At 45.3% G+C, this 26,531-nt stretch overlaps 2 protein-coding genes across 6 annotated transcripts; one reads left to right on the forward strand and one right to left on the reverse strand.

Annotated features, from left to right (window-relative positions):
- The first annotated feature begins 916 nt into the window (after positions 1 to 916).
- hcfc1a (host cell factor C1a) lies at positions 917 to 19,357 on the forward strand. Of its 4 annotated transcripts, none has more exons than XM_018725825.2 (28): positions 917 to 1,082; positions 2,268 to 2,448; positions 6,906 to 7,054; positions 7,420 to 7,580; positions 7,716 to 7,924; positions 8,008 to 8,092; positions 8,187 to 8,293; positions 8,508 to 8,687; positions 8,908 to 9,255; positions 9,427 to 9,590; positions 9,707 to 9,901; positions 10,155 to 10,379; positions 10,637 to 10,741; positions 11,223 to 11,445; positions 11,903 to 12,045; positions 12,507 to 12,645; positions 12,897 to 13,117; positions 13,296 to 14,781; positions 15,229 to 15,395; positions 15,605 to 15,892; positions 16,037 to 16,274; positions 16,393 to 16,698; positions 16,871 to 16,989; positions 17,114 to 17,251; positions 17,335 to 17,520; positions 17,616 to 17,913; positions 18,222 to 18,285; positions 18,418 to 19,357. In XM_018725825.2, exons 2-28 carry the CDS (start codon positions 2,274 to 2,276, stop codon positions 18,455 to 18,457), a joined length of 6,159 nt encoding a protein of 2,052 aa, XP_018581341.2. In that variant the 5' UTR covers positions 917 to 1,082; positions 2,268 to 2,273; the 3' UTR covers positions 18,458 to 19,357. The 4 variants fall into 4 exon arrangements, with proteins under 4 accessions (XP_018581341.2, XP_018581342.2, XP_018581343.2 ...); XM_018725826.2 differs by having other exon boundaries at positions 13,296 to 14,769; XM_018725827.2 differs by having other exon boundaries at positions 9,427 to 9,578.
- Positions 19,358 to 20,393: 1,036 nt separating this feature from the next.
- LOC108918373 (ras-related protein rab7) lies at positions 20,394 to 25,651 on the reverse strand. Of its 2 annotated transcripts, none has more exons than XM_018725521.1 (5): positions 25,131 to 25,651; positions 22,089 to 22,164; positions 21,559 to 21,777; positions 21,054 to 21,179; positions 20,394 to 20,786 (listed from the first exon to the last, which is right to left on the reverse strand). In XM_018725521.1, exons 1-5 carry the CDS (start codon positions 25,181 to 25,183, stop codon positions 20,697 to 20,699), a joined length of 564 nt encoding a protein of 187 aa, XP_018581037.1. In that variant the 5' UTR covers positions 25,184 to 25,651; the 3' UTR covers positions 20,394 to 20,696. The 2 variants fall into 2 exon arrangements, with proteins under 2 accessions (XP_018581037.1, XP_018581036.1); XM_018725520.1 differs by having other exon boundaries at positions 22,089 to 22,215.
- Positions 25,652 to 26,531: the final 880 nt, after the last annotated feature.

Here is a 26,531-nt window from a genome sequence, read left to right on the forward strand (position 1 = left end):
TTAAAAAGTAAGGGAAATGTAAGAGATTTAGCTTTTGCGGAGAAGAAATGCACCCTGAGTTTTTAGTGTATTTGTTTGAAACTGTCGTGTTAAATTGACAACCACAAATTTTCTTCTGAGCTCAAGTTTGTGAAGTTACGTATACCATCACTACTATGTGTGAACACATGATGGGCTAAATGGTAAACTCTTACTACAAAAGTCAAGAGGGTACTGTAAATACAGTATGGTATTTTTTATTATTCTCAATGACTTGTTTAGCTAATTCTTTTATTTAAAGCAGCAACAGAATTTTACCTATTTATACAGCAGGATATTTAAAGATTTGACGTTTGAAACGCGAGCCCTACTACTGAAGTGATAAAATGCTAAACTGCCCCGCTGCCTGTTGCCCCCTAGCGACCACTGCGGAATTACACTATTGGTGAACTCAAACGCATCTGTCCTTGAGGGGAACATTCTTCGACATTTAGCTGGAACTTCTGTTTAGTCTACACTTCGGCCGGGGGAACGCTAGTCTACATGTACATTGAAACAAATAAAATGGGCAACCGAACAATTGCTGGACTGGACAAAATCATTGTAAAGATACAAGGAGAGAGTAACGTTCCCTCAGCGTAAAGAACTAGCGCTGCTGGAGGAATCTGCCCGTCCCTCCTCCTGGTCCCGCCCTCATTTTGCCCAATTTCACTGTACGTAAAATGAAAGTGTCTTTATTTAAAGAATAATAGATTCCAGACCTAATATATATACTCATTAAATGCACAAAAAACTACCCTTAAACACTAAGCCCTGATGAGATCTCGTTTAAGATTCTGCTCAGTTTATAACCATTGAAAAATAAACAAAAGACTGAGTTGGGCGCCATATTTGCTTCTGACAGACGCCATGTTTATTTAAGATTGGCGCCATGTTTGTTTTGGGTCCAGGGAGCTGTCCCTTTTTTTTGAGGTTGTCAAGAAGATGGCGGCTTCCAGGCAGGCATGAGAGCAGATACTTCTCAGTAAATCAAACGCAGACAATTACTTTTTTTCAAGTCTGACCCCAAAACACATCTTGCTGAATATAATACACTGAAACGCGTAAGTGTCTTGTGTTTTGAAAAGTTTAGCAATGGTCTTCTTTTTGTTATAGGGAATACATCCGCCATTTTTCTTCTTCTGGGATGTAACTAAGTGGGCTGTTGACGACAAGATGGCTGCTTCCACCGGGGCGGCGTGAAAAGAAAAATATTTTTTAATCTGAGTGTTGCGGGAACAATGTAATTAATTTCTCTGTGTTTTTCTGAAATGTCCAATAAACCTCTTAGTCATCCCAACAACTGTATCCAAAGTTTTAGTTTGTCGGATGCACTAATGTAGCACAGTTGAGTTAAGACTTCTCCACGGAAGCGTGTCAATTAAACCTAGTTTATTCTAGCGTTTTTTGAGGATTGTATGTTTTTAAGATTTATGAAGATTTTGCTTTCACATAGAAAGGCTCACGGTTTTTAAGTCCTTGTGTAGAGATGCACAGTTTGGTGATTACACTGAATGTTTGACAAGATGGCGACTTCCAGAGAGGCATGAAAATAGCTCTCTGCAGTAAATGCATATCCGGTTTCTGCATGGCAGCAACACAACATTTTGTCTCGGATTTTAATTTGTAGTTGTAATTTTGCAAGCAAAGTAATAATAATTTATATGCCATAGTTGCAGTCTTGCATCAACCTCGATTTTTGCTTGTTTGCTATTTTGTATTTTTTTACGCCGCCATTTTTTAGGTTGGCGGAGTCAGTTTGTTTGGTTACAAGATGGCGACTCCCATGGAGTGGCACTGCTTTGGCTCTGAGGGGATTTAACTGCAGGATGGACTTTTATCATGCAATTTTTTAAAAGAAACACGAGTAGTTGATTACATTGAAAAACAAGGTTTACCGATTGCACGAGATTTTGCTTCTCGGCGGCCGAGGGGTTCACTCGATACAAGCCGGCTTTTTTATCTTCCCGCAAGCAACGATAAAATGGCGGCTCCCATGGATTTTACAGCTTCTTGAATTTGTTCAATTCGAAACACGTAGTTTGCTTGAATATAATATATATAAAATACCAAGTTAATTCGTATAATCTAAATGTTGTATCCATTTTTATAGTCACTCGAAGACGTTTGATTCCGTACGTGGTATTTTTTTCAGGAATTTTTATTCGGTAGAAGTAGTTTAGTGCTCTGTGCTGGAGTGTGTCGGATTGGGAAAGGAACGTTAATTTGTGTTTCGCTTCGTCCTGAAGAAGACTATGTCGTCGCCCGGTGGCACGGTTCTGCAGCCGCGCTGGAAGCGGGTGTTGGGCTGGTCCGGCCCCGTCCCGCGACCCCGACACGGCCACCGAGCGGTGGCAATCAAAGAGCTTATGGTCGTGTTCGGGGGAGGAAATGAAGGAATTGTGGACGAGCTGCACGTCTACAACACGGGTAAGAGTTCGCACTACATTTCAATTTGCGTTGCTAGATCAGAAGTGCCGTATGCTATGCACTCACTCACACTGGGCCTGAAGGGTTAATCTGCACAGTTAACTGTTTTGACATGTTACTGAAATTGTCAGTATGCAGCTACATTTTAATTTCTGCCTACCAGATGTGTTGGGAGACGCAAAAGTGTAACTCTTTATGCGCTTTGCAGGATTCCTGTGCTGCGTAAGCGGTGCATGAATGCAATGATTAGAATGTGTACAGTAGTCTGTCTGCGCATGGCTCCATTTACTGGCAAATGGGCATAAAGTCAAAATCAAATCATCTTTTGGTTTTGCATAAACGTACCATGTTTGTAGTTCCAGTTCGTTTGGGCTAAAATCATGCGGTGGCATGTTGTTCGGATACCCTGGTGTCAAACTAAAGACTCCGAAGTGACAGGGACTGAAGCGAAAGGAGGGAAATACAAAGAAAAATGGCGCGCAAAACGAACTGTCTGCCACACACTCTCCTTCTGGTGGTTTTTTGCGTACTAAGTTACTTGAACATATACGATAGTTATACATTTAGATCTGAAGTTGACGACTTGTTTATTGTTTCTTTTCTTTGCAACCCGAGACATTCTTATTTAATCTGGATTCGTGTAGCGAAATGCTTCGCGATTGGAAGCGCCATTTTGAAGATGTTGCCGCCTGGATAGTGTGACAGTGTCGCGACAGTGTCTTAACAGCGGCACCGGCATCAGTACTGCGTTCGCGGGATGCTGCGTCGAGCAAAACTGCTCTCTAGAAAGAAAAAGAAAAAAAAAGTTTGCCTGTTGTGGATTTTTTTTTAGTAAAATTTTACGTTTTACGCTAGTTATAACACTGCATTTTTAGCTTTAGCAGGTTAGCTAGTCACACCGCAGCTGCGCAGTGCGGTGTTTGTGAAGACTTCAGAGAGTCCCGGCGCAGACAACACACGTCGAGCGGGCTGCTGACAGGTCCTGGAAGGTCTAAAAATGTATCTCTGACTGACACTCGCAAAATATGACCTGTTATTAACTAGTTCAGTTTTTTTTCGTGGACGAGGCGTGGAATGAGTGAAGAGAGATGTACTGCCCACTGACTGCGCTGGACGCGGCCCGGGGTGCTGTGGTGAAGCTCTCTGACAGAGAGAAGACTAGTCGAGCCACATCATTTCAGCTTGACATCGTATCCGCGGAGGACTTATCGTTCTAGCCCTTCATTACATTACTCACTTAAAACACGCCTCGTGTAACTGTTCTTTACAAATGTGCGTTTTAGAGTGGCCGTCTCGGTTGTTAGATCGTGTCTATTTGTTTTACTCAGCTGGAAGTGTCACTTATTTTAATTGTGTGTTTGGGCCAGTAGGTGGCGCTATGCCATTTCAAGATCCCCAGTTTGAATTCCCCCACCTCCATCTCTACCTTACCCTGAATTACTCCAATAATAACATCTTGTGTAAATGGGTGAAAAAGTGTCCTGCTGCAATTATAGCGCATGACGCAGAGTACAGTCTGGATGGGATACCTCTTATTTGTAGTGTAACGCTTAATTTTGTCACTTCAAACAGCATCGATTCTCATTTAAAATGAATGAAAAGTATGTAAAATCTTCGCAAAACCTGTTCAGTGGCAAGCGTTGACTGACTGAGCACATACGCTTGTCCAGTGGTCATACTTCTGGCTTCTTTCTCAGCTTCCTAACACTGGCAAGACCTTAATTTTCCCTCCGCCTCATAAATTTTAATTAAATGGACCAGTGAAGAAAATTGTGAATTTGTAAGGTGTGGATGGAGTGGGTTTGAGCCTGCAGCTAAGTTGCATGTGCGCATGATACACATGTTGGCAGCTGTGAGGGGGCGGATCTGCAGCACACGCCCACTTTCCCACTGTGTGTGTGTGTGTGTGTGTGTGTGTGTGTGTGTGTGTGTGTGTCAGGACTGGTGGGTGTGGCCACTGGCCTACAGTAAATAGTCTGTTCGTGAAGGGAGCACACACATCTGACACACCTGGTGAACAGACATCTGGCAAGTGAGACAGCTTTTATACTTTTGGTTAAATCCTAAAATCTGAACGGTGCTATGTATTGCGTTGACACTGCAGGGCTTGTGCCCGAACAGTAGTGTGGTACATGTTTGCTTTGTGTCCAGAAAATTTATTGCTCATTTAGAATGCTTTTTTTAAGTCTTCGCTTGGAGTACGTTGGCGGCAATCCTGGAGTTACTGTCAGCAGTTTTATGTTAAATTTACATTTGTTCATTTAGCTCACGCTTTTCTTCAAAGCGCCTTGGAATGTTAATGTACTTACAATTATTTACGCATATTTATACAGCTGTGTAACTTTACTGGAGTAACTTTGGGAAAGTACTTTGCTCAAGGGTACCACAGCTGGAGGTGGGATTGGAACCTGCAACCTCTGGGTCCAAAGGTAGCAGCTCTAACCACTACACCAACAGGTGCCCCTAAAATGAGAATATGAGGTGTGCGGACAACTTGGAGAACTGGTCATATTAGTTAATCTGAAAGTGACATTGTATGGCTGATTTAAAAATCAGTACCCATACAATATATTCTTACATAATATTGCATTAAGCGTAAGTCTTAATATGGCAGTAGTTTCATGTAAGTGAACTTCTGCTGCTTTCTTCAGACTGACAGGGCACCGAGATGATTTTATTGCAAACAACTGGAGAATGGAAAAGTAGATTCAGTCGTGCTCTCTAGTAAAATGCAGCTGTAATTCAGGGTGGTAAATTGGCAGTGCTTGCCCATGTAATTTTAATATTACTGCTGCTTTTGTGCACTATGATTAGTACGTATACAGTGGGTCCCCAACTTGAGGACTTCTGAGTGACAAAATTCTTGCTGCTGTAAACTTTTTGCTGTTTTAAGTTTTCATTAAAAGAGCTGGCGTAGCAATTCGAAGCACGTGCCAGAGCTTCGCCAAACACGTTAACAGATAGCGATCACGAACAGTAAGTGCTGCCTTGCATTTTTCGAAGGAGTGGAGAATCGAGCGAAAGGTGAAGAAGCTTTAGATGATCCTATAACTTCTGAGTTTTGAGCCTGTCGGTGAGGCGCCACCTCCCTACCATCCTCCACTTCTACAATTTACATTTGTCTACGGGATGCTTTTTTTCCAGAGCCACATACGACTCGGATTAAACAAATTTCGCCAGCAGAGATATGATTCTTGAAGTCCAATAGCTCAGTTTTTGTCGGCACACATTATGTGAGCAGCCGTGTTCAGAAATGAGCCATGTTACGTTTGTTTGACTTTTGAATTTTCAAGGGCACCAACTGTGGCGCAGTATAGCCCACCTTTGTCATTTCGAGTTATTGTAGTGAGGTAGGAGTGATGGGGTCTGAGATCGCTGATAGTCCAAATAGTTTTAGTTCTGTTTTTTTTTTTTTTTTTTTTTTTAAATGCATGGTTTTGACAGGTAAGAAATTAATGGTAAGATAAAGTGCATCCCTGGTGGTCCAAAAGACCTTGGGCAAGCTGGACTTCTTTAGCAGCACTTTGGATGTTGCTGTGGTGTAAAACAGTTCCCGCAGTCTCTGTAAGAATGACATTATGAATCGAGCTAAAATCAGCGCTTGGGCATTTATATGCAAAATGTTGCACATCTAGCTATGACTTCTTGAGATTTAAATTGTTTTGAAAACCCTTGAAATCCATGATGTTTTTTTGGAAATCTTGAAGCATTAAAACAAGTTAAAAATCAGATGGTATCAGAACATGTTCACTCCAACAACTTGGGTAGTGCTGTTAAATAAAAGAAAAATTAAGTATGACAATTGGTTTATTCATAGTGGTCTGTTGGCATCCATGAGGCCTTTCTTCCTGTACCCATTTTTCTTCAAGGGTTTTCATGTTTATGGCCAGCTATCAGGGCACTGTTGCTCTGGACTACTTATACTGACAGCCTTGCCTAGTATCAGCTGAGAAACAGCTGAATGTTGACACTAGTTACGCAGTGAAATGTGTACATAATTCCATAAAGTGCCACCTGGAGCATCAGTTGCTCTGTACTGCGGTGTTGTTCCTCCTTGTGCTTGCTGTACAGGTTTATGAAGGCTGTGTTATTCTCTGTAGAATGAGACTCGCTGTTTTAGTTTATAGAAAAGGGTGTGGTGTCGTGTGGGATGCGGACACCGCTGCCGAGCAAAGAGGGAAGTTTGAACTGGGCTGAGTAATGGTGAAGGCAAGGCCAAGGTCAGCAGGCACTGTGTTGCAGTGTGTTCTCCCCTCTCTCTAGCAAAATTTTAAGAAATGTGCGTATTAAAATGCCCAGCAAAGCAATCTCCCACCTAACTTTTTGATATTAGACATTTAGTGTGAAATTAATTTGTCTAAGAAATTCTTAATGATTTTTTTTAACGCTGTCTGCATGAGGCTTGTCTCATAAACGCATTTGAATAAATGGTAATTTTTGTCCACTGTCATTTCCAGCTACAAACCAGTGGTTTATTCCAGCGGTGCGTGGTGACATCCCCCCAGGCTGCGCTGCCTATGGCTTTGTGTGCGATGGAACCCGTCTGCTTGTGTTCGGGGGAATGGTGGAATACGGCAAATACAGCAACGACTTGTATGAGCTGCAGGTAAGAAGCCTGTTAAACATCTTTCCTCTGATGTTTCCCACTCTTCTGCTCTCAGCCTTGTAGCAGTGATGAGCTGAACAAGATAAAATTCAGTTTGATTCCAAATTCAAATCAGGCAGTGTGGACTAAACGTGTTTAGTTTGTGTGCAGTCTCTATAAATGCAGTTTACCTTTTCCTAGAGTTTACACGGCAGTGTTCTGTTCTGCAGTTTTTATCCTTTTTTAAGGGTCAACCAAGCGGTAGATATTTTTTTAATTGGTCGTTTTTACAGTTGGTCATCTTAGGTATGCGTGGTGATTTTGGACAAAGTAACAAGTAATGTATACAAGTCCTCTATCTTGACAATGTTCTCTTTGCTCCTCAGGCCAGTAGGTGGGAATGGAAAAAGCTGAAGCCCAAAGCTCCTAAGAATGGCCCCCCACCGTGCCCTCGCCTGGGTCACAGCTTCTCCTTGGTGGGGAATAAGTGCTACCTGTTTGGAGGTCTGGCAAATGACAGCGAGGACCCCAAAAACAACATTCCTAGGTATAACTAACTGTATATGGCTATAGGAATAACTGCTGGACTAAATCATGTGGTGTTGGTAACTGGGAAGGTACCGAGACACAGTTAACAGAAGCTTCATTTGTCCAAATGGATTTGTTGTGTCTTCCTGCCCAGGTACCTGAACGACCTGTACACCTTGGAGCTACGTGCAGGGTCCAGTGTTGTCGGCTGGGACATCCCCATCACATACGGCGTGCTGCCGCCGCCCCGTGAGAGCCACACTGCTGTGGTCTATACTGACAGGGAGAGCAGGAAATCCCGACTGATCATCTATGGGGGCATGAGCGGCTGCCGCCTGGGTGACCTCTGGACACTCGACATTGGTGAGGCAATCCCTAAAAGTTGCACTGGTCTCCTGGTAGCTCACAAAATTTTATAAGTGCTGACATTCCATCTTTTTGTGCAGACACCCTTACCTGGAACAAGCCAACAGTTAGTGGCACAGCACCGTTGCCTCGCAGCCTCCATTCTGCCACCATCATCACGAACAAGTGAGCTTCTTTTTCTGTTGGCTAGTGCAGCCACTGCTGGTAGTCCAGTTATTAATGTGTTAATCTGAATGGCTTTTTGTCATTCCTGTTCAAGGATGTACGTGTTTGGAGGGTGGGTTCCCTTGGTGATGGACGACGTGAAGGTGGCCACTCATGAGAAAGAATGGAAGTGCACAAACACACTGGCCTGTCTGAACCTGGGTACGTGAATGCTGCTTGACTGAGACCGAGTTAGATTAGTCACGTAGGCTGTTAAGCAACAAAGAATTGATGTTGTAGCACCAAGATTTTCTTGTTGTAATAATTTTGGCCAAAATGTAGTCACTGATTTAACATCTGCCCTCCTGTCAAAGTTTTCTTCTTGCTGTCGCATGGTGTATATAATCAGGAATCATCCTTTTGTTTGTCTCTGCAGACTCTATGACCTGGGAAACAGTGCTGATGGACACCCTGGAGGACAACATCCCGCGAGCAAGAGCAGGGCATTGTGCCGTCGCCATTAACTCTCGGCTCTATGTCTGGAGCGGCCGAGACGGCTACCGCAAGGCCTGGAATAACCAAGTTTGCTGCAAGGACCTTTGGTACTTGGAGACAGGTGAGCATTCTGGAATACTGTTAAATGTTCTAGGTTATCTGCTTTTGGGTGTAATACACATGTTTTTAAAATCCTTTTCTGAATAAATTGTGGCATTGGGACCCATGGCACAGTATGTTTTTGTCTTGTACTAAGATGTGATTCAGCTTATCCTGCTTTGAATTTTCTGATAACTGTAACTGAAAATGCAATTGACAACGTCCATGTGTGCTGCATGCAGACAGGCCCCCTGCTCCTTCACGTGTGCAGCTGGTTCGTGCCAACACAAACTCGCTGGAGGTGAGCTGGGGCTCCGTGCCCACAGCTGATACATACTTGCTGCAGCTGCAGAAATACGACATCCCTGCTGCCACTGCTGCCACGTCACCGGCCCTTAATCCGGCCCCCTCGCTGCCTAATAACTCGCCCAAGAGCCCCGCCCCAGCAGCAGCGGCACCAGCTGCCCAGAACCTGCCGCACACAGGCATAACCCTCGTACCTCAGTCTGCCTCGCCCACAACCTCAGGGCTGCCTGTCCTCCCCACTGTGCCAGGAAACCCCTTGGCTGCTGCCACAGCCCGGGCCCCTGGTACGTACTGTCCTCGCCAGCGTCATCTCAGTGCTGGCGCATTTGTGTGTCTGTTTAACATCCTTGGGATTGTCAGTTACCTTAATCCAAAGGTGTATTGCAGTTCTGTTTGTAGAAGCACAAAAGGATGACAAGGTGTGGTAATGTGTAGCTGCATTTGCATTTCCTAAGCTATCCTGAAGGTGGCCGCACCTCAGTCCAGCGCTGGCGCCTCCATTGTCACAGTGCGACAGGCAAATCAGGCTGTGAAGTCCCCTGTCACAGTCACTTCGCTCCCGGCAGGTGTCCGTATGGTTGTGCCTGCACAGAGCCCTCAAGGAACGGTACGACAAATGGTGAATTGATTTCTTTTGCTTTTCACTGAGCTCAGCATGTTTCCTAGACTGACTTTAGGCAGAAATGAAAAGATTAGTCTGGTGGCTTTGGCTGAGGATTCTTCTGTCTGTTGCAGCCGATCGGAAGCAGTTCCCAGATGAGTGGAATGGCCGCCCTCGCTGCAGCGGCCGCAGCTACGCAAAAGATCCCACCTTCCTCTACAGCCACAGTGCTGAACATGCCAGCTGGGGCCACCATTGTCAAAACTGTGGCTGTAACCCCAGGCTCCACCACCCTGCCTACCACCGTCAAAGTGGCCTCCCCTGTTATGGTAGGAAACATGTTTTGTTCCACTTACTGGTGACTGCAAATAAAATGTACATTCAGTTAGCTGGAATTTTATTCTTTACCAATTTTAGCCTGTATTCAATGAAGAGTTTTAGTAAGCCTTTGTGTAGCATGTTTACTCATGGCTTTAGATGTATTTCTTTGCGTTTAAAAATTCATCAGATGTTAGAATAACAGACCATTTCCATTGGATTTTACTAAGGCATTTTACGGTTAACAATTTGTCACCATCACAGGTGAGCAACCCGGCTACCCGCATGCTGAAGACGGCAGCTGCCCAAGTGGGCACATCTGTTGTGTCCACCCCCAGCACACCATCCCGTCCCATCATCACTGTGCACAAGTCTGGCACCGTGACTGTGGCCCAGCAGGCCCAGGTGGTCACCACCGTAGTGGGTGGTGTCACCAAGACGATCACCCTGGTCAAGAGTCCCATCACTGTGGGGAGCGGTGGAACTCTGGTATGGAATGAGCGCAATCCCAGAGTGGAGATCTGTAGGAAAATAAAGGATGTTTTATTGTCTAAAAACTAATTCTAATAAACAGTAGGAGAGATTTTTGAACATTATTTTTGTTGCTGTCGGAGAGGCTTTAACATGGAGTGTATAATATGGTTTTTGTTTTGTGATCAGGTGCTGCTGTGTGCATTGAGGTGTCAGCTAACTGTCAAAGTATATCCAGTCATTTCAGTAAGATTTGCTTTCTCTTTGTCCTCCAGATCTCCAACCTTGGGAAAATGATGTCTGTGGTTCAGACTAAGCCGGTGCAGACCTCTGCAGTTACCGGCCAGGCGTCCACTAGCCCAGTAACCCAGATCATACAGGTCAGCATTGGGGAGTGAATGTGTGAGTGTACGTGTGTGTCTGTAGGTTAGGTCAGTTCACAGCTGGTTAGTCAGCCATCTGTTTCAACTTGCAACTCTAACTGAACTCATTTAAGTGCACTTCTGAGCTCTTGGGATTCTAAAGAAAAGTTGCTCGGCCCTCAAGGCTGTATGTCCTCACAAATGAGCCCCTGCAAAGGTAAACTCTAAGGTGGAAGGGGTAGCTGGTAGTGTAGCAGTTAGAGCTGCTGCCTTTGGAACCAAAGGTCACAGGTTCAAATCCCACCTTGAGCTGTAGTACCCTTGAGCAAGGTACTTACCCTAAATTGCTACGGTAAAATTACAAAATTCTATAAATGGGGAAATCATTGTAAATAGCTTAACATTGTAAGTCGCTTTGGCAAAAAACATCAGTATATAAATGTAGATGCAAATGTAAAACTGACTAGTGGCTTGTTACTGTGTGATCCTGTATCCCCAGACCAAGGGTCCCCTTCCAGCAGGCACTATCCTCAAGCTAGTGACATCAGCTGATGGCAAGCCTACCACAATCATCACCACCACCCAGGCTGGGGGCACTGGCAGCAAGCCCACCATCCTGGGGATCAGCAGCGTGTCACCCACCACCACAACAAAACCAGGCACTACTACCATCATCAAGACCATCCCCATGTCGGCCATCATGACCCAGCCTGGAGCGACAGGTCAGCAATGACCTAAACAGTTCAAATGGAGTTCACAGTATAACAAGAATAATGCGATTTAAAGAATTTTTCAAATTTGGTTGAGATTTCTTGCGTTACTCAAAACTTTTGTTTTGAATTCGGTTCCATTTTGATGACAGCCTTCCCAAAATATTGCCTCCGAACGCTGAATCCAGAATGTTGCAAAAAGCACAGCAAGACATGCAACTTGTTGTGTAACTAATGACAGCACTAATAGTGGTTAACACCAGCTGTCTGGGAAAGCCAAATCAAAATAGATCTTTATAAAGCCTTGATGTTAATTATTTTTGGATTCATTTGCATGTAAAAATTATGATGTCAGTACTTGGTTTTCATGAATGATTTGGCTACACAAGAAAACTGGGCAGTAAAACAGGATTATCATCCAGCGGTAGAATGTGAGAGAGATGTAAAATGTGTTCTTATTTAACTATAGGTGTCACCAGCAGCCCAGGAATCAAGACACCCATCACAATCATCACCACCAAGATGATGACCTCTGGTACAGGCACCCCTGGCAAAATAATCACAGCTGTGCCTAAGCTGGGTACAGGACCTGGACAGCAGGGCCTCACTCAGGTATCCAACTTATACCTGGCTCATGTGTGACTATTACCTAGTTTCAGTTCACAGACAATACAGTATAACACAAGTTACACTTGTATTAGGCTTTGTCCTGAAAGCAGACTCAGCACGCGAAATGGTACAAATGATACTCTCGAGACAGAATGTGAGCTGCGCACTTTGCTTAAAAGTGAACACAGAACTTTGCTGTCCTGTTATTAGTTTATGATCATTGTTGACGAACTGCTAAAACCGCATGTTTTATACCGTGTTGGTGTCTATCGAAAAGCCTTGGGCTTTATGCGTCTGGATGCCACCGAGATATTGTATCTTAGTGTATATTTAATTAGTGCTGCTGTTTCTTATTTGCGCGTATGTTATAAATATTCTAGGCAACTCAGAATATCATTGAGCAATAAAGCTGCTACTATGGTTGCAGTTTCCTCAGAGGTGCTATTGTACATATTTCCATGCAGGTGGTCCTGAAGGGTGCACCAGGACAGCCAGGCACTATCCTGCGTACAGTGCCCATGGGTGGTGTCCGACTCGTTACCCCAGTGACAGTATCTGCTGTCAAGCCAACTGTAACTACCCTGGTTGTTAAAGGGACAACAGGTAAAGCACCATGCTAAGATTTTTTTTTTTTTTTTTTTTTTTTTTTTTTAAAATAAATATCATCTAGGTATCCATATAATACTTTTCTGCTACTGCATATTTTTAAAGACTCAGTGAATTGGTAAGATTGGAAATGTTTGTGCTGTAATTTAAGATCTTTTGCTGAACTTTCTTTTGGATCAGCTCCTACCTCACTCAGTGTACACCTGGTAATAGGTGCAACCTGCACTCCTAACTATTGTATCCTGCAGGTGTGACAACCCTGGGGACAGTAACAGGCACTGTGTCCACCAGCTTAGCAGGGGGGAGCGTCAGTACCGCTAACGCCTCCCTGGCTACTCCCATCACCACCCTTGGCACCATTGCCACCCTGTCCAGCCAGGTGATCAACCCAGCTGCCATCACTGTGTCTGCTGCACAGACCAGCTTGACCACAGCAACACCTCTTGCCACTCCCACAATCACCATGCAGGTGAGGCCCATGCTTAACATCGCAGGGCTGCTTTGTGTACTTTCATTCCTAATGCGAGAGATTTTTTTTCCCCATCTTAACTGGTTGCATTGAAATCATTATCTATGGAACCAAATGAAGTCCAGAGCTGAAACTTACTTTGTTTTTCTGTGTTTTCTCTCCCCTTTTCCCGATGCAGTCCTTAAACCAGCCCACCCAGGTGACCCTTATTACCACTCCGAGTGGTGTGGAGGCGCAGTCTGTGCAGGAGTTGCCTGTCTCCATCCTGGCCTCCCCCACTTCTGAGCAGCCGACTGGTGCTGTGGCTGAGGGCGGTGCAGGGGATGCACCTGGTACTGTCACTCTAGTCTGCTCTAACCCACCCTGCGAAACGCATGAGACAGGAACCACCAACACGGCCACCGTGGCAACTGTTAACCTGGGTGGAGTGCAGAGGGTCTGTTCCAACCCCCCATGTGAGACCCATGAGACGGGAACCACCAACACAGCCACCACAGCATCAGCGAACATGGGTACCGTGCAGAGGGTCTGTTCCAACCCCCCATGTGAGACCCATGAGACGGGAACCACCAACACGGCCACCACAGCATCAGCGAACATGGGTACCGTGCAGAGGGTCTGTTCCAATCCCCCGTGCGAGACTCATGAAACGGGAACCACCAACACTGCCACTGTTGCCTCTGCCAACATGGGTGGGGTGCAGCAGGTGTGCACCAGTCCCCCCTCAGAGACCCATGACACCAGCACTACCAACACTGCCACAACCGCCTGCTCAAATATGGGCTCCGATCAGATGGGCACAGTCCAGAGTGCCTCAGGGTCTCATTCCCCTCCCTCGTCCACAGCTGCTCTCTCGCCTTCCTCTACCAGCTGCACAACCACAGGCGCAAGCTCTGTTCCTGAGGGTCACGGACCCCAGAACCTGCGAACCGGCACCACCTACACCTCCACCATGGCCTGCTCCAACATGGGCTCCGACCAGACGGGCACTGTACAAAGTTCCCAGTCCACTGGTGCTTCTGGCCTCATTTCACAGCTGGAGCCTGTTTGTTCCAACCCGCCCTGCGAAACCCATGAGACGGGCACCACCAACACGGCAACGCAAGCGTCCTTAAGCATGGGCTTCGAGCAGACCGGTGCCGTCCAGAGGGTGTGCTCCAACCCGCCCTGTGAAACCCATGAGACGGGCACCACCAACACAGCAACGCAAGCGTCCTCAAGCATGGGCTCCGAGCAGACCGGTGCCGTCCAGAGGGTGTGCTCCAACCCGCCCTGTGAAACCCATGAGACGGGCACCACCAACACAGCAACGCAAGCGTCCTCAAGCATGGGCTCCGAGCAGACCGGTGCCGTCCAGAGGGTGTGCTCCAACCCGCCCTGTGAAACCCATGAGACGGGCACCACCAACACAGCAACGCAAGCGTCCTCAAGCATGGGCTCCGAGCAGACTGGTGCCATCCAGACGATGTGCTCCAACCCGCCCTGCGAAACCCACGAGACAGGCACCACCAACACACCATCCACAGTCTCCTCCAGCATGGGCTCTGACCAAGCTGGGACTGTGCAAAGGGTGTGTTCCAACCCGCCCTGCGAAACCCATGAGACAGGCACCACCAGCACGGCCACCACGGCAACCTGCAGCATGGAGAATGGTGAGGGCACAGGTACTACTACACAATTCTCTCAACTGCAGACCTGTGAATAAAGAAGATGTTGGATGTCCTTTCTCTTTTGTGGGTTGTTTTACAAATAATCAGTGAGCTGAAACCTCATTGCTTATTAAATGGTAAATTTAAAAGTACGTCAGTTAATGCTGTAATTTGGTTTTGATAACTCCAAAGTCAAAGAACTTTGTCATTGCACCTATAGGCAATTTAGACATAGAGGAGAACAAAATTCTGTTTCTCTTTGGACTTCGTTGTCACACAACATGCAGTGCAGTGTGTTACAAACAGATGAGTACAGATATAAGACAGTGCAGTATGCAGGCTAGCGTGTGGAGAGAATGTACACGATATACTTTTATATACTCTAATGACCTGTTCTGTCTTCCAGTTGTGGTGACATGTTAAGTAAGATAAGAGCTTGTTTTAATGGAATTGTAACTACAGCCCAGCAGAGCGGCGAGGCAGCTGAAGGAGACTCTGGTGTGAGCAGCACCACAGACGTCTTTTCCACACCCGCCCATTGCACAGGTGTGACTGTTTCCACAACGACACCAAGCAGGGCCCTCACTATTGTGACCCAGGCCACACCTGCTCCAGGCCCCTCTGTGCCGGTACGTGTCACCTGGCTGCCTTAACTAAGAATGTGTGAGAACTGAAACGAGTCCTATGAGCACTGATGTTCACTGCATCATTGGAACCTGTGCGGAATGGACTGTGTCAGTAAAAGATCTGAACACACAGATGCAGCCCAGTAGGTACATGTAAGGACCTGAATTTTACTCCTCTGCACCCTCCTTATTTCTCCACTGCCTCCCTGCAGTCCATCACCTCTATCACAGAGTCATCCTCAGTGGCAGCGAGTGAGGAGGTCCCGGTCGAGATCACCCAGGAGCAATTGCAGCAGCAGAGTGAAGCCGAAGCAGAGGAGATGCATCAGGTCCCCGAGGAGGCAGAGCCCATGCAGACAGAGTGCCAAGCCCAGGAGGGCCAGGAGGCTAGAGCAATTCCTATGGAAGAAGCTGAGGCCATGGTAGAGGGGGATGCTGCACAGATGGAGCAGCTTCCCATCGCCATGGAAACGCAACCAAGCCAGGAAGACCATGCAGAGGTATAAGGGCTCTTTAAGTTCTCTGAGTTTCTCTAGGTTTACTTTGAAAAGTAAAAGCTTTGCGTAAGCTTACGTGTATTGAAGTTCTTGTGCTTTCCTCACTTCCTCATCTCTGTCTGGCATGCTTTGCACCCTTGTCACCAGGTGGAAGGAGCGGAGGCTGCTTCAGTGGCTGTTGCAGCCACAGACTCGGAAGCCCTCGCTCTACCTCCCGAGCTGATGTCTGAGGGGCAGCCTACCACGCTGATGGTGACAGGACTCACTCCAGAGGAGCTGGCTGTGACAGCGGCTGCAGAAGCAGCAGCGCAAGCTGCTGCCTCGGAAGAGGCACAGGCTCTAGCCATCCAGGCTGTCCTGCAGGCTGCACAGCAGGCCGTCATGAGTGAGTGTGGGCTCCAACCTTTGGGGTAGAAATGGAAACATTGTCCCTCTTGATTTAGGCCACCTTTCAGACTGTCCTTTTTTTTTTTTTTTTTTCTTTTCTTTTCTACTGCCCTTAGGTGCTGGAGACGGAGACCCAGGTGCCGATGGTCAGCAGACCACCACTATCCCCATAGTGCTGACCCAACAGGATCTGGCTGCCCTTGTCCAGCAGCAGCAGCAGCTGCAAGAGGCACAGGCAGCAGCTGCAGTTGCTGCAGCTGCACAGCAGCAAGCGGATACCCAAGCTGCGGCCCTGCCCACTGAAGGGCTCGCCCCAGCTGACAGCCTCAACGACCCTGCCTCCGAGAGCAACGGCCAGCACGACATAGCAGCCGCTGTAACTAGTGCAGTAGCTGGATTGCTACCGCACACGTCTGCAGAAAGTGAGTGAAGTGATTTCGCTACGCTTTCGATATGTCATATACAAACACCACTAGCACAGAATGTTGTTTCACTGAGTAACAAAGGTAAGATTAGACCATCTGATTGTCCTTGGCGTTACACTGCAATGTGACTGCTAATATTAATGTGTGTCCTGGCCTGCTCCACCTACAGCCTTGGCCCCATCCAGCACTTTTGCTCCTTCACAGCCTGTGGTGGTTGCCAGCCCGGCCAAGATGCAGGCAGCCGCAGCCTTAACGGAAGTAGCCAATGGCATCGAATCTGTGGCTGGGGTGTGTGTCCATAGTTCATCTGCACATTTGGCTCGTTTTTCTTGAGCTAATTTTTTTTTTTTTTTTTTTTTTTCCTGTGGTAGATTATAGAGAAATCACTGTACTTTTATGCTTGTCCCCTCAGAAGCCAGCTGCTCCCCCTGCCCCTGCCAAGACCCCTGTGAAAAAGGAGAACCAGTGGTTTGATGTAGGAATAGTCAAGGTGACCAACATGGTTGTCACCCACTACTACGTTCCAGGGGATGACACGCCTGCTACTGATGTAAGTTGGCTATGTAAGTCAGTGAGGCTGGGGAGACGGCCCTGCCATTGGAGCTCTGGGATGATGTGGTCTTTGCATTGCAGGATGACTCGGGGACTGTCCCAGATTACAGCCAAATGAAGAAAATGGAGCTGCAGCCAGGCACGGCCTACAAGTTCCGGGTTGCTGGGATCAATGCCTGTGGCCGCGGGGCCTTTTCAGAAATCTCAGCCTTCAAGACTTGCCTGCCAGGCTTCCCAGGAGCACCCTGTGCCATCAAGATCAGCAAGGTGATACCCCAGTGAACTCCTCACCCTCCCTGTTCTCTTAGTCTCAACTCTGTTTATCCACTGTATATGTTAATCAACTCCTTCCTACCTCACAGAGCCCTGATGGTGCCCACCTGACCTGGGAGCCTCCCTCCGTGACATCAGGGAAGATCATTGAGTACTCTGTGTACCTGGCTATCCAGAGCACACAAAGCAGCGAGCCCAAGGCCTCGTCCCCAGCACAGCTAGCCTTCATGCGTGTGTACTGTGGGCCCAGCCCTTCATGCCTTGTGCAGACTTCCAGCCTCTCCAATGCCCACATTGACTACACCACCAAGCCAGCTATCATCTTCCGCATTGCGGCACGCAACGAAAAGGGTTATGGTCCAGCCACGCAAGTCCGGTGGCTGCAAGGTAAAGAATTTTATGCTCTTCTTTGGGTAGAAAAATGGGCTATAGTGACACCAAGAGGTGGCTGTTCCATGTCCCAGGATGATCCTTGCAGTTGTATCAGAATACTTGAACTCCCAATTGCTTCAGCAAATGTCCCGTTGTAGGTAAAGTGTAAAACTGCGTGCTTCCGTGAGGAATACAGCTGAATTAGTCCTAATGCTGCACTGAGCCATGTTCACTTGTCTGTTTTTGGATGTATGATGGCATTTAGTGGGTAGAGCGGTGTTCACGTGCCCTTTTTCCTTAACTATCTGTGCCTGTCTCTGCAGAGTCTAGTAAAGATGGGTCCGCTGGAAAACCTGGGGCCAAAAGGCCAGTTTCATCCCCAGACGTGTAAGTCGCCACTAATTCTCCCTACATTTCACTGTTACTCACGCGCCACATCCAAGCCGCAAAAGCAAACTAACTTGGCGTTCTAGCTGCAAAAGGTTGGTTTGTTTATTCTTTTTCTTTTCGCCCCTGCAGCAAGGCCACAGGTCCAAAGAAAGCAAGGTCGGACCAGTGATCTTCCCCCGTGCCCTCTGTCCCTCCTGACCAGGGCAGGGCAGACCTCTACTCCATCGTCCCTGTTCATCCTTCACCCTCCCCACAGCTGCAACTGAAACCATACCCCTCCATGTATAGAAGGCAAAGTGGCAGCAAAAACAAACCTTTACAGTTTCTTTAAGAAAGAAGACCCCCTTGTCATGGGGCTTAGTGGTGCCATGGACGCCTCATCTCAAAGCGTGTTTTTAACTTTTTATTTTGTTACTACTGTTTCTTGAACAAAAATGAAAAGCACATTTACATTTTTCACCATTTCCTGTCACATTTACGAGGGGAAGAAGCTACATTTATAATGATGTGACTACCTGAATTTTACTTTTTGTTCAGACTTCTGTTTGTGCGTTTCCTTAATTTTTCCTTTCCTTCAGTTGAAGGACAATTGACAAACAGCTTTGCTCACTGTTAGATAGCTTAAACTTTTTGTATTTTGGTGGGAGGGACAGAGAGGTTGCAGAGGACAAGTGGGAAGCGAAAGAGCAGTTGGCTGTAATGCTTCAAACATGGAAGAAGAAAATGGAAAACATAGCACTTGTTCACAGTGAAAGGAGATGCATTCTGGGAGATTCTTTACCGCAAGGAGACTGGACTCTTGTCTCCTGGTTTTGCCATCAATTTGTGTGTTTACCCTGTAAGGAGAAGAGCAGATGGAGGACACTGCCTTCCGATGCTGAGAAACGAGGAAGAACGAAGGAACTGGTTCACGTGGAGGTGGAGCATAGAACAGACTGGCACATGAAAAACCTTGCAAAAAAACCCCCCAAAAAATTAGCAAGCGATGATGCAGAAGTTCTGCGTGTAGTTTATTTTTGTATTTTTTAAGCTTGTTTTCCGGTGTGTGTATGTGTACTACAGTGTGCATTTTTTTAAACTTTTTTTTTTTTTTTTAAAAAAAAAGAAAAAAAAAAAAAAGAAAAACCTCTTATCCATCCCCATAGTTTCCAAGTGTGGAAGGAGGCGTGACGAGTTGAGACCAGCCACAGTACTTTTAAATCTTGGTTCGATGAGCTATTTGTTCTTGTATCAGAGGAACTTTGAAAGGAAAAAGGACTTTTTGTATTTGTTCCAGTTCAGACTGCAGATTAAAGTATGGGACTGAAGGGAACTTGTGAATTAACCTGGGGAGAGGAGAGTTTTTACTTTGTTTACTACATCTTTCAATGCTTGTATTGCTTTGCGTGTATGCCAAACCTGGACATTAAAGGAATATATTGCACAGAATATTTTCACCAGTCCCTGTTCCAGCTGTAATGCACCCTCTGCCAGTCTAGTTTTCATTCAGTGCTTACTTTTTTTTTTTCCCCCCTTTCTTTTTCTTTCTTAAAGCTGTGGAATGATTTCCCTGGCTTGTTTAATAAGGTTGGAAGGAATTAATCTGAATTTTTGCCTGAAGTATGGAGGAAAATGACTATGAAAAAAAAAAATACGGGAATGTTTCACAGATGAGGTTTTACAAGTTTGTGTTCAGCGTGACTGCTTGTATGTTTAAAGTGACAGATTTCCTGGGAAGCCATGGATGGATTGGCTATAATAGTTAAATTGTGGGCTCACTTGTATATTAGTTCCTTCAAACAACAGGAAAACATCTTGGCTTTTTTATAAAATTACCTGTAACAAAGCATTTTTACATGTTGGTCATCTCTTGATTGCCTTTTTTGTGTCCTGACTTATAAAAGAATCTGAAATGTATAGTGTCTCTGTGCTCACTTATGGTTTTCCTTTTAACCTTTTGTCCTACAGCAAGGTCAGTACAGTAGTTGTGAAATGGTCCTTTTATACAAATGGTTTTCAGACAACATAGAAGATGTCAATGGTGTAAATCTGATACCTCAAACATGCAGAGTAGAAGAAGTACATCAAATTTCTTTTGTTCATTGAAGTGTTTAATTTTGGCTTCTTTCATGCATTCTTGGATTGATAAAAATAGATTGGAGGAATTGCTTTAGTCATCCTGCACTTAAGCTGTGTGCATGAACACTCACCCCTTGCTGATGTTTCTGCAGTTTTGTGAATAACAGCACAGGAAAAAAACACTTGAACAATTAATTTTAAAAAAGCAAGGCTCACATTATTCCTTGGGGTTCCTCATTTTTCCTCCGCTGCTCGGCTAGGTCCATTTTCCATGACTTCATAAACCTGAGCTGTTGAAATGTTGCGTAGCAGAATGCTGCTTCCTTTGCCAACACTCAGTGGAGGTGGTGTTAGCAAGCACATCTGTCCTTTGGTCTTTCCTCTGTCTCTTTGGAGATCATTTGGATACTTCCTGTGGTTTCCTCAGTGTGTTTTTTGTACTGTAGGCAAGGATGTATATTGGAAATTAATCAAACATCAAATAACTTAAGAGGCAGTGAGAAAAACTGAAAATCAAATCTTGACCAATAAAGCTGAACATTGTTTTCTAATGATGAGAATGCATAGCTTAAGCTTTTGAAATTTCCTGGAATAGTTTTACAGCAGCACTTATTGATATGATTAGTAGAGGGGGCGAAGACCTGTGAGACCTGTATTTGCCTGGTATGGTACCCCATTTTTTTTTGAAAAGCGATGCTTGAACTCACATGCTGTAGGGCAGCCTTGGCTGCTGCATAGAAGGGTTTGTCCACATTGATGTCATCCTTGGCGCTACCATCAAAGTATTCTGCTCCCACCTCCTGGCACCATTCTATAGCTTGCCTACAGGACACCTGCAGGAATACCACTCCACTGGCATAAGAACGGGTGTGTTGGTGGAGCACTTTCTTAGATCTTTCAGTGGCAACACTTTTCCATGGCTCTATGTGGTTTTCCTGGGTTGTAGGCTGTAAACTGGCTACATAAGCTGTGATACTGCTTATCCATGAAATACACTGTACTTGTTCAGTAGGTTTAAATGCAGGAAACATTTCAAATAACTTTTGACATGATGGGCCTTTGTGTCAGTGCATTTACAAAAAATATTGGCATATAAACAATGTCTAACCAGTTGTTAAAAAGCAGTTTACCCGTTCAGTACTGACAAGTCAACATTCAATCCCTTGTTATATCCCTGGTAACGGTGAACAGCAAAAATGGGTGTGAACCTACCTCTCGATTTTCCAGGTCAGTCTTGTTGCCCACCACAACAAAGGGGAAGCTGGCAGGATCGGGTGGATCTGCCTGCAGAAGGAACTCTTGTAACCAGCCACTCAGAGCTGAGAAGGAGGCTCCAGAGGTAACATCAAACAGCAGAAGGCAGCAGTGGGCCCCACGATATAAAGCATTGCCCAGGGACTGGAACCTCTCGGTACCAGCTGTGTCCCAGATCTGGTCAAAGTAAACAGGAGGAACAGCAAGGAGGGAGGAAAAATGTGTAGGGGCTGACATCTACAAATTACCATTAGCGTAAAATCATGGTATTTCCACATGTTTATTAAAATGAAATGTATGCATTTTTGTTGACAATGAAAACAGCTTACTGCTATGAAATGCTTTTTTTCCCCCCACCTTTGAAGTTTCTGTCTGCAGTGACACAAATGGTTTGTGTCCATGTTTTTAACTGGATCATTGTTTTTAGTTCGGAGTCTGGCCCCTGTCAGTCACAACAGAGCTAAGATATACTGCCACTTGTGCCTTACCTGCAGGATGACAAGTGTGCTGTCCACCGTGATCTCCTTGGTTGAGAAGTCAGCGCCAATGGTAGCCCGGTACATGCTGGTGAAGCGATGATTAACAAACTGGTTCATGAAGGAAGACTTCCCCACCCTGTCAGTAAACACAGTGCAATCACAGGCAGTAGAAGCTCTACTGACAACCATTTCAACACTATGGAAATACGATGATCAGATCACAGTTCACAAGACCTGTATGAGTAACACAATAATTCAAAGAAAGGAAACCGCAGAATTTCATACACAACTGTTTTTAAAAGGTATGATATGAATTCAGTCACGGGGGTGCGGTGGCGCAGTGGGTTGGACCACAGTCCTGCTCTCCGGTGGGTCTGGGGTTCGAGTCCCGCTTGGGGTGCCTTGCGACGGACTGGCGTCCCGTCCTGGGTGTGTCCCCTCCCCCTCTGGCCTTACACCCTGTGTTACCGGGTTGGCTCCGGTTCCCCGCGACCCCGTATGGGACAAGCGGTTCTGAAAATGTGTGTGTGTGAGTGTGTGAATTCAGTCACATGACATTTTTCATACGCGGTCAAAGGTACCAATCATCTATTTATGTGTACTTCAAAATGTGTAACTGAGGAGTCAATATTCTGTATTGACAAAACTACTAGGGGACAGTTAGTAGCACTGGGGTCAGAACTGCTGCCTTTGGACCCAAAGGTTGCAGGTTTGAATCCTACCTCTGGCTCTAGTACCCTTGAGCAAGGTACTTACCCCAAATTGCTCCACTAAAATTACCCAGCTGTATAAATGGGTAAATAAATGTAGGTACATTAACATTGTAAGTTGCTTTGGAGAAAAGTGTCAGATGAATGAAGAAATGTAAACGTGTAAGAGAGTCTAGAGCAGAACCAGGACTTGCTACATGAATACAGATGGTGGACTGTGACTGTCAACCCATGGAAAACAAAAATATTATATATTCCAGAATAGACCAAGATGTCAGGGAACAGAATAATTTCACAGTAGGCATGAATAAAAATTAAAGTACACAGACCTAGGGTTTAAAATCAATTCTACTGCAAATCTGAATGAACTGAAAAAAAGCAAGGGCTTTTTGTGATTTTAAAACTCGGTTCAATTCAAAATACTCGTTAGGAGCATAAAAGTGTTTTACTCCTTTACGGAACCCAATTCTTTGCATGGCAGTCGGGACATTAAAAGAAATTCTGCAAGATAATTCTATACAAGCGTGCGGAGAAAAGCAACTAACTGCGCACCATGCTGAAATAGGGCAGAACTTATTTATCGAGCGCCAAAAAAAAAGCCCTAAAATTTTGGAATCGCATGAAAACAAGTGACCCCCAAACCTCATCACCCTGAAGGCCTAAAACCCAGGAGAAATCATGGAGAAAAGGTCCCCTCCGCCAACTGGGCCTCAGGCTCAGCAGACTGACCCAGTCTAACAGAACTAACAAAAATTTCACTCAGAACACTGAAACCCAAACTCAAAAAAATCCGACGACAACAAAAGATTAATACGCAAAAAATGACATATCAGACCCATTTGACCGTAACAACAAAACCCCAAAGTAAAGCGCAGTGTTATCTGTCCCTAAACAGACAGTGCTTTTCATTACAGAATACTCACTCATTTTACCTACCTCCTCAGCTAAGAGTCTGAGAGTAATGATCCACTCAAGTCTGTCTTTCTTTCAGCACATCAAAGCCACAACCCGGACCTGTAGGTACATCCTGCATAATATCTCCAGGATCCATCCTTACCTCACAACTGAGTCCGCCCAACTACTTGTCCAGGCCACGGTGACATCCCGTCTGGACCACTGCAACTCTCTCGTGTAGCCTTCCCGCTACTGCCATCAAACCTCTACAGCTGAAACAGAATGCTGCTGCACAAGTTGTGTTTGACTTGCCAAGGGTTCCCACGTATCCCCTCTACTCGTTTCTCTGCGCTGGCTTCCTATAGCTGCCCGGATCAAATTCAAGACCCTGGTTATGGCCTACAAAAACATCAATAGTACTGCTCCTAGATATCTACAAGACTTGGTCATCCGCTATAGCCCAACCAAACCTCTATGCTTTTCCACATTTGCCCGCTCGGTAGTCCCACGTATGAAAGGTAAAAGCGCGGAAGTTCTCAGTTCTGGTTCCGTTGTGGTGGAACGACCTCCCCTGTCACTCAGAACTGCTGATTCTCTGTCCACATTGAAAAAGGGTCTCTTCCAGACTCCCTTTGCCCATAATCTCAAATTCATGAAAAGGTATAAATGTTCATGATCATGCTCGCATCAATCCTTTACACAGCTACTTCTGCAATGTAACGTAAATGTTTATATGCATCTGGAAAAAAAAAAAAAAAAAAAAAAAACTACTAGGAAGGTGATTAGGAATCCAAGATATTCCGGTAAAGTTTTATGCAGCTAATCGTATGACGAACATCATTTGGTGAAGGAAACCAACTGTACTTAAGTCTTAAGAGTCACACATTATCTGCAGCTATGTCTCTGCACAAACTGTATTTATGAGATGTAAGTCCCGTTGGAGAAAAGTGTCTGCTAAATGAAAAAATGTAATAGAGTTCAGAAAACTGTTTAACCACTGTTTTGGCAATACACGTGTATACAATCTGCTGTGCCAATAACGGACACGGAATTGAACTGAACTGGACTGGAGTGGACTGGACTGGACTGGACTGAGAGCGGTAGGTGCCGACTGCGAAACACTCATCCGGACGGGTCAGGAACCAAAGAACACCGCGCAGCGCGTCCTCTTGTCCAGCTGCGCTATAGAACCTGTTCGAAACTGAACATTTTTAATGGTTCTGTCACAAAACTTTCCAGGGTATTTTCTCCCACGATAATGCACTCTAAAAAGAAAAGATTTCTGGATGTTCCGGTAGGTTCGATAAATCGGACTGTAAACTTTTGAAAAAGTGAATAAATAGGTGCCAGGGTATGCGTGTCAGGTCAGGTAATAAAATAGAGCGCTGTACTTCGCTATTACGCATGCGCGGTGGAGCGGAACAGGACCCCGCGCACGGAGACTCACCCGGAGTTGCCGAGAAGGACGACTTTAAGCTGTTTCTTGTTCCACTCCGACATGGCTGCTGCCCGCGGTGCCTTCGTGTAAAGGGCTTCACTTCAGCGAATTTCCTGGCGCCGGTCGCCACCCCTCACGGCTTCGTGTGGAGAAAGAAGAGTCTCCAGATCAGGCTTTCCCGTCACCGTCTCAAAAAACAGCGGATTCTTATCCCAGCGTGTGCAGTTTGAGTTGAGCCGGGCCGCGCTCCCGCCCTTAGCGCAGGCGCGCGCGCCGTTCCCTTATCTTACCTCTACTAGCTTTACCTGCTTTTCAGCTGTGTACATAGAAATTAGAGGTTGGAAGCCACGATAAGGGCGAAATGTTAGGGGAAGGTTATTTACGAAAGGCACGGGTGTCGAAAATTGCTTTACATTTTTTCATGATGAACTGGACTGTTGTGGAGTCACGGCCAGAACAAACTTTGAATCCGCCGCCCTCTGAAACTTTAACTTGATTCAATGCCGCTGAAATATTGAGTGAACAAGTAATTATTTTCCTCTCTGGGGAACGCAACGATTTTAAACAAATGTTTTTATGTAAAAGTTTTCTTACGTATTTTAGAATAAAGTTTTTATGCCTGCATTGTGATTGTATATTATGAGCACCTAAACAGGGTTTTTTTTTTTTTTTTTTTTTTTTTCTTAAACCCCAAAGTCTAAATCTGTCATGTAAAACTACCTGTTTATAAAAAACCATGTCGTTTGCTGAAGGCACCAAATAATTTCTTAACGTCTGCTTTTCTGAAAGAAATATTATTTGAATAAGGGTCCAGACAACACCTCCATATCAAGGTTTCTGGACAATTACCTCAAGCTGATGACACATTGAAGGGATTTGTTGGCCTGTATAATTTTGGGTGAAACCGGTTTTACCTGGTTTAGTCAATTGGTTATAAGTTCCCTGAAAATGATAATTTTTTTGGTTTAAATTGATTACCGTCATCTTGGAGTCATCATACAGTTCAATTTAAGAGGATGGCGGTTGTTGGTTTAGGAGTGTCACAGTACCATGTGAAAGTCTCTGGTTCGAATCCCGCTCTTGCTGATGTTCCTTTGAATTGATACTACAAGAATACCCTGCTGTAAATGCACTAATTACTTCACTTTTTGTATTGTTCTCAAAAATGTACATCATTTTTGAAGAAAAGAATCTACATTAATAAATGTAAAAAATTAATTTTACCAATGATTTAGCTAACTTCTCTTGGATAAATTTCAGCTAAATATGATAGTAATTGTCTATTTCTCTATCCTGGCCTTTAGTGTTTCCTCCATTAAGTCTCTCCTGGTATTTAATGTTTAACAGTTTTATCTCGGTGAGTGGAGGTGTGTAAACATCAGCTGTTAGCAGATGTGACTAATCCGACTG

Source organism: Scleropages formosus, chromosome 22 (assembly GCF_900964775.1).
Source record: "Scleropages formosus chromosome 22, fSclFor1.1, whole genome shotgun sequence".
Taxonomy (NCBI): Eukaryota; Metazoa; Chordata; class Actinopteri; order Osteoglossiformes; family Osteoglossidae; genus Scleropages; species Scleropages formosus.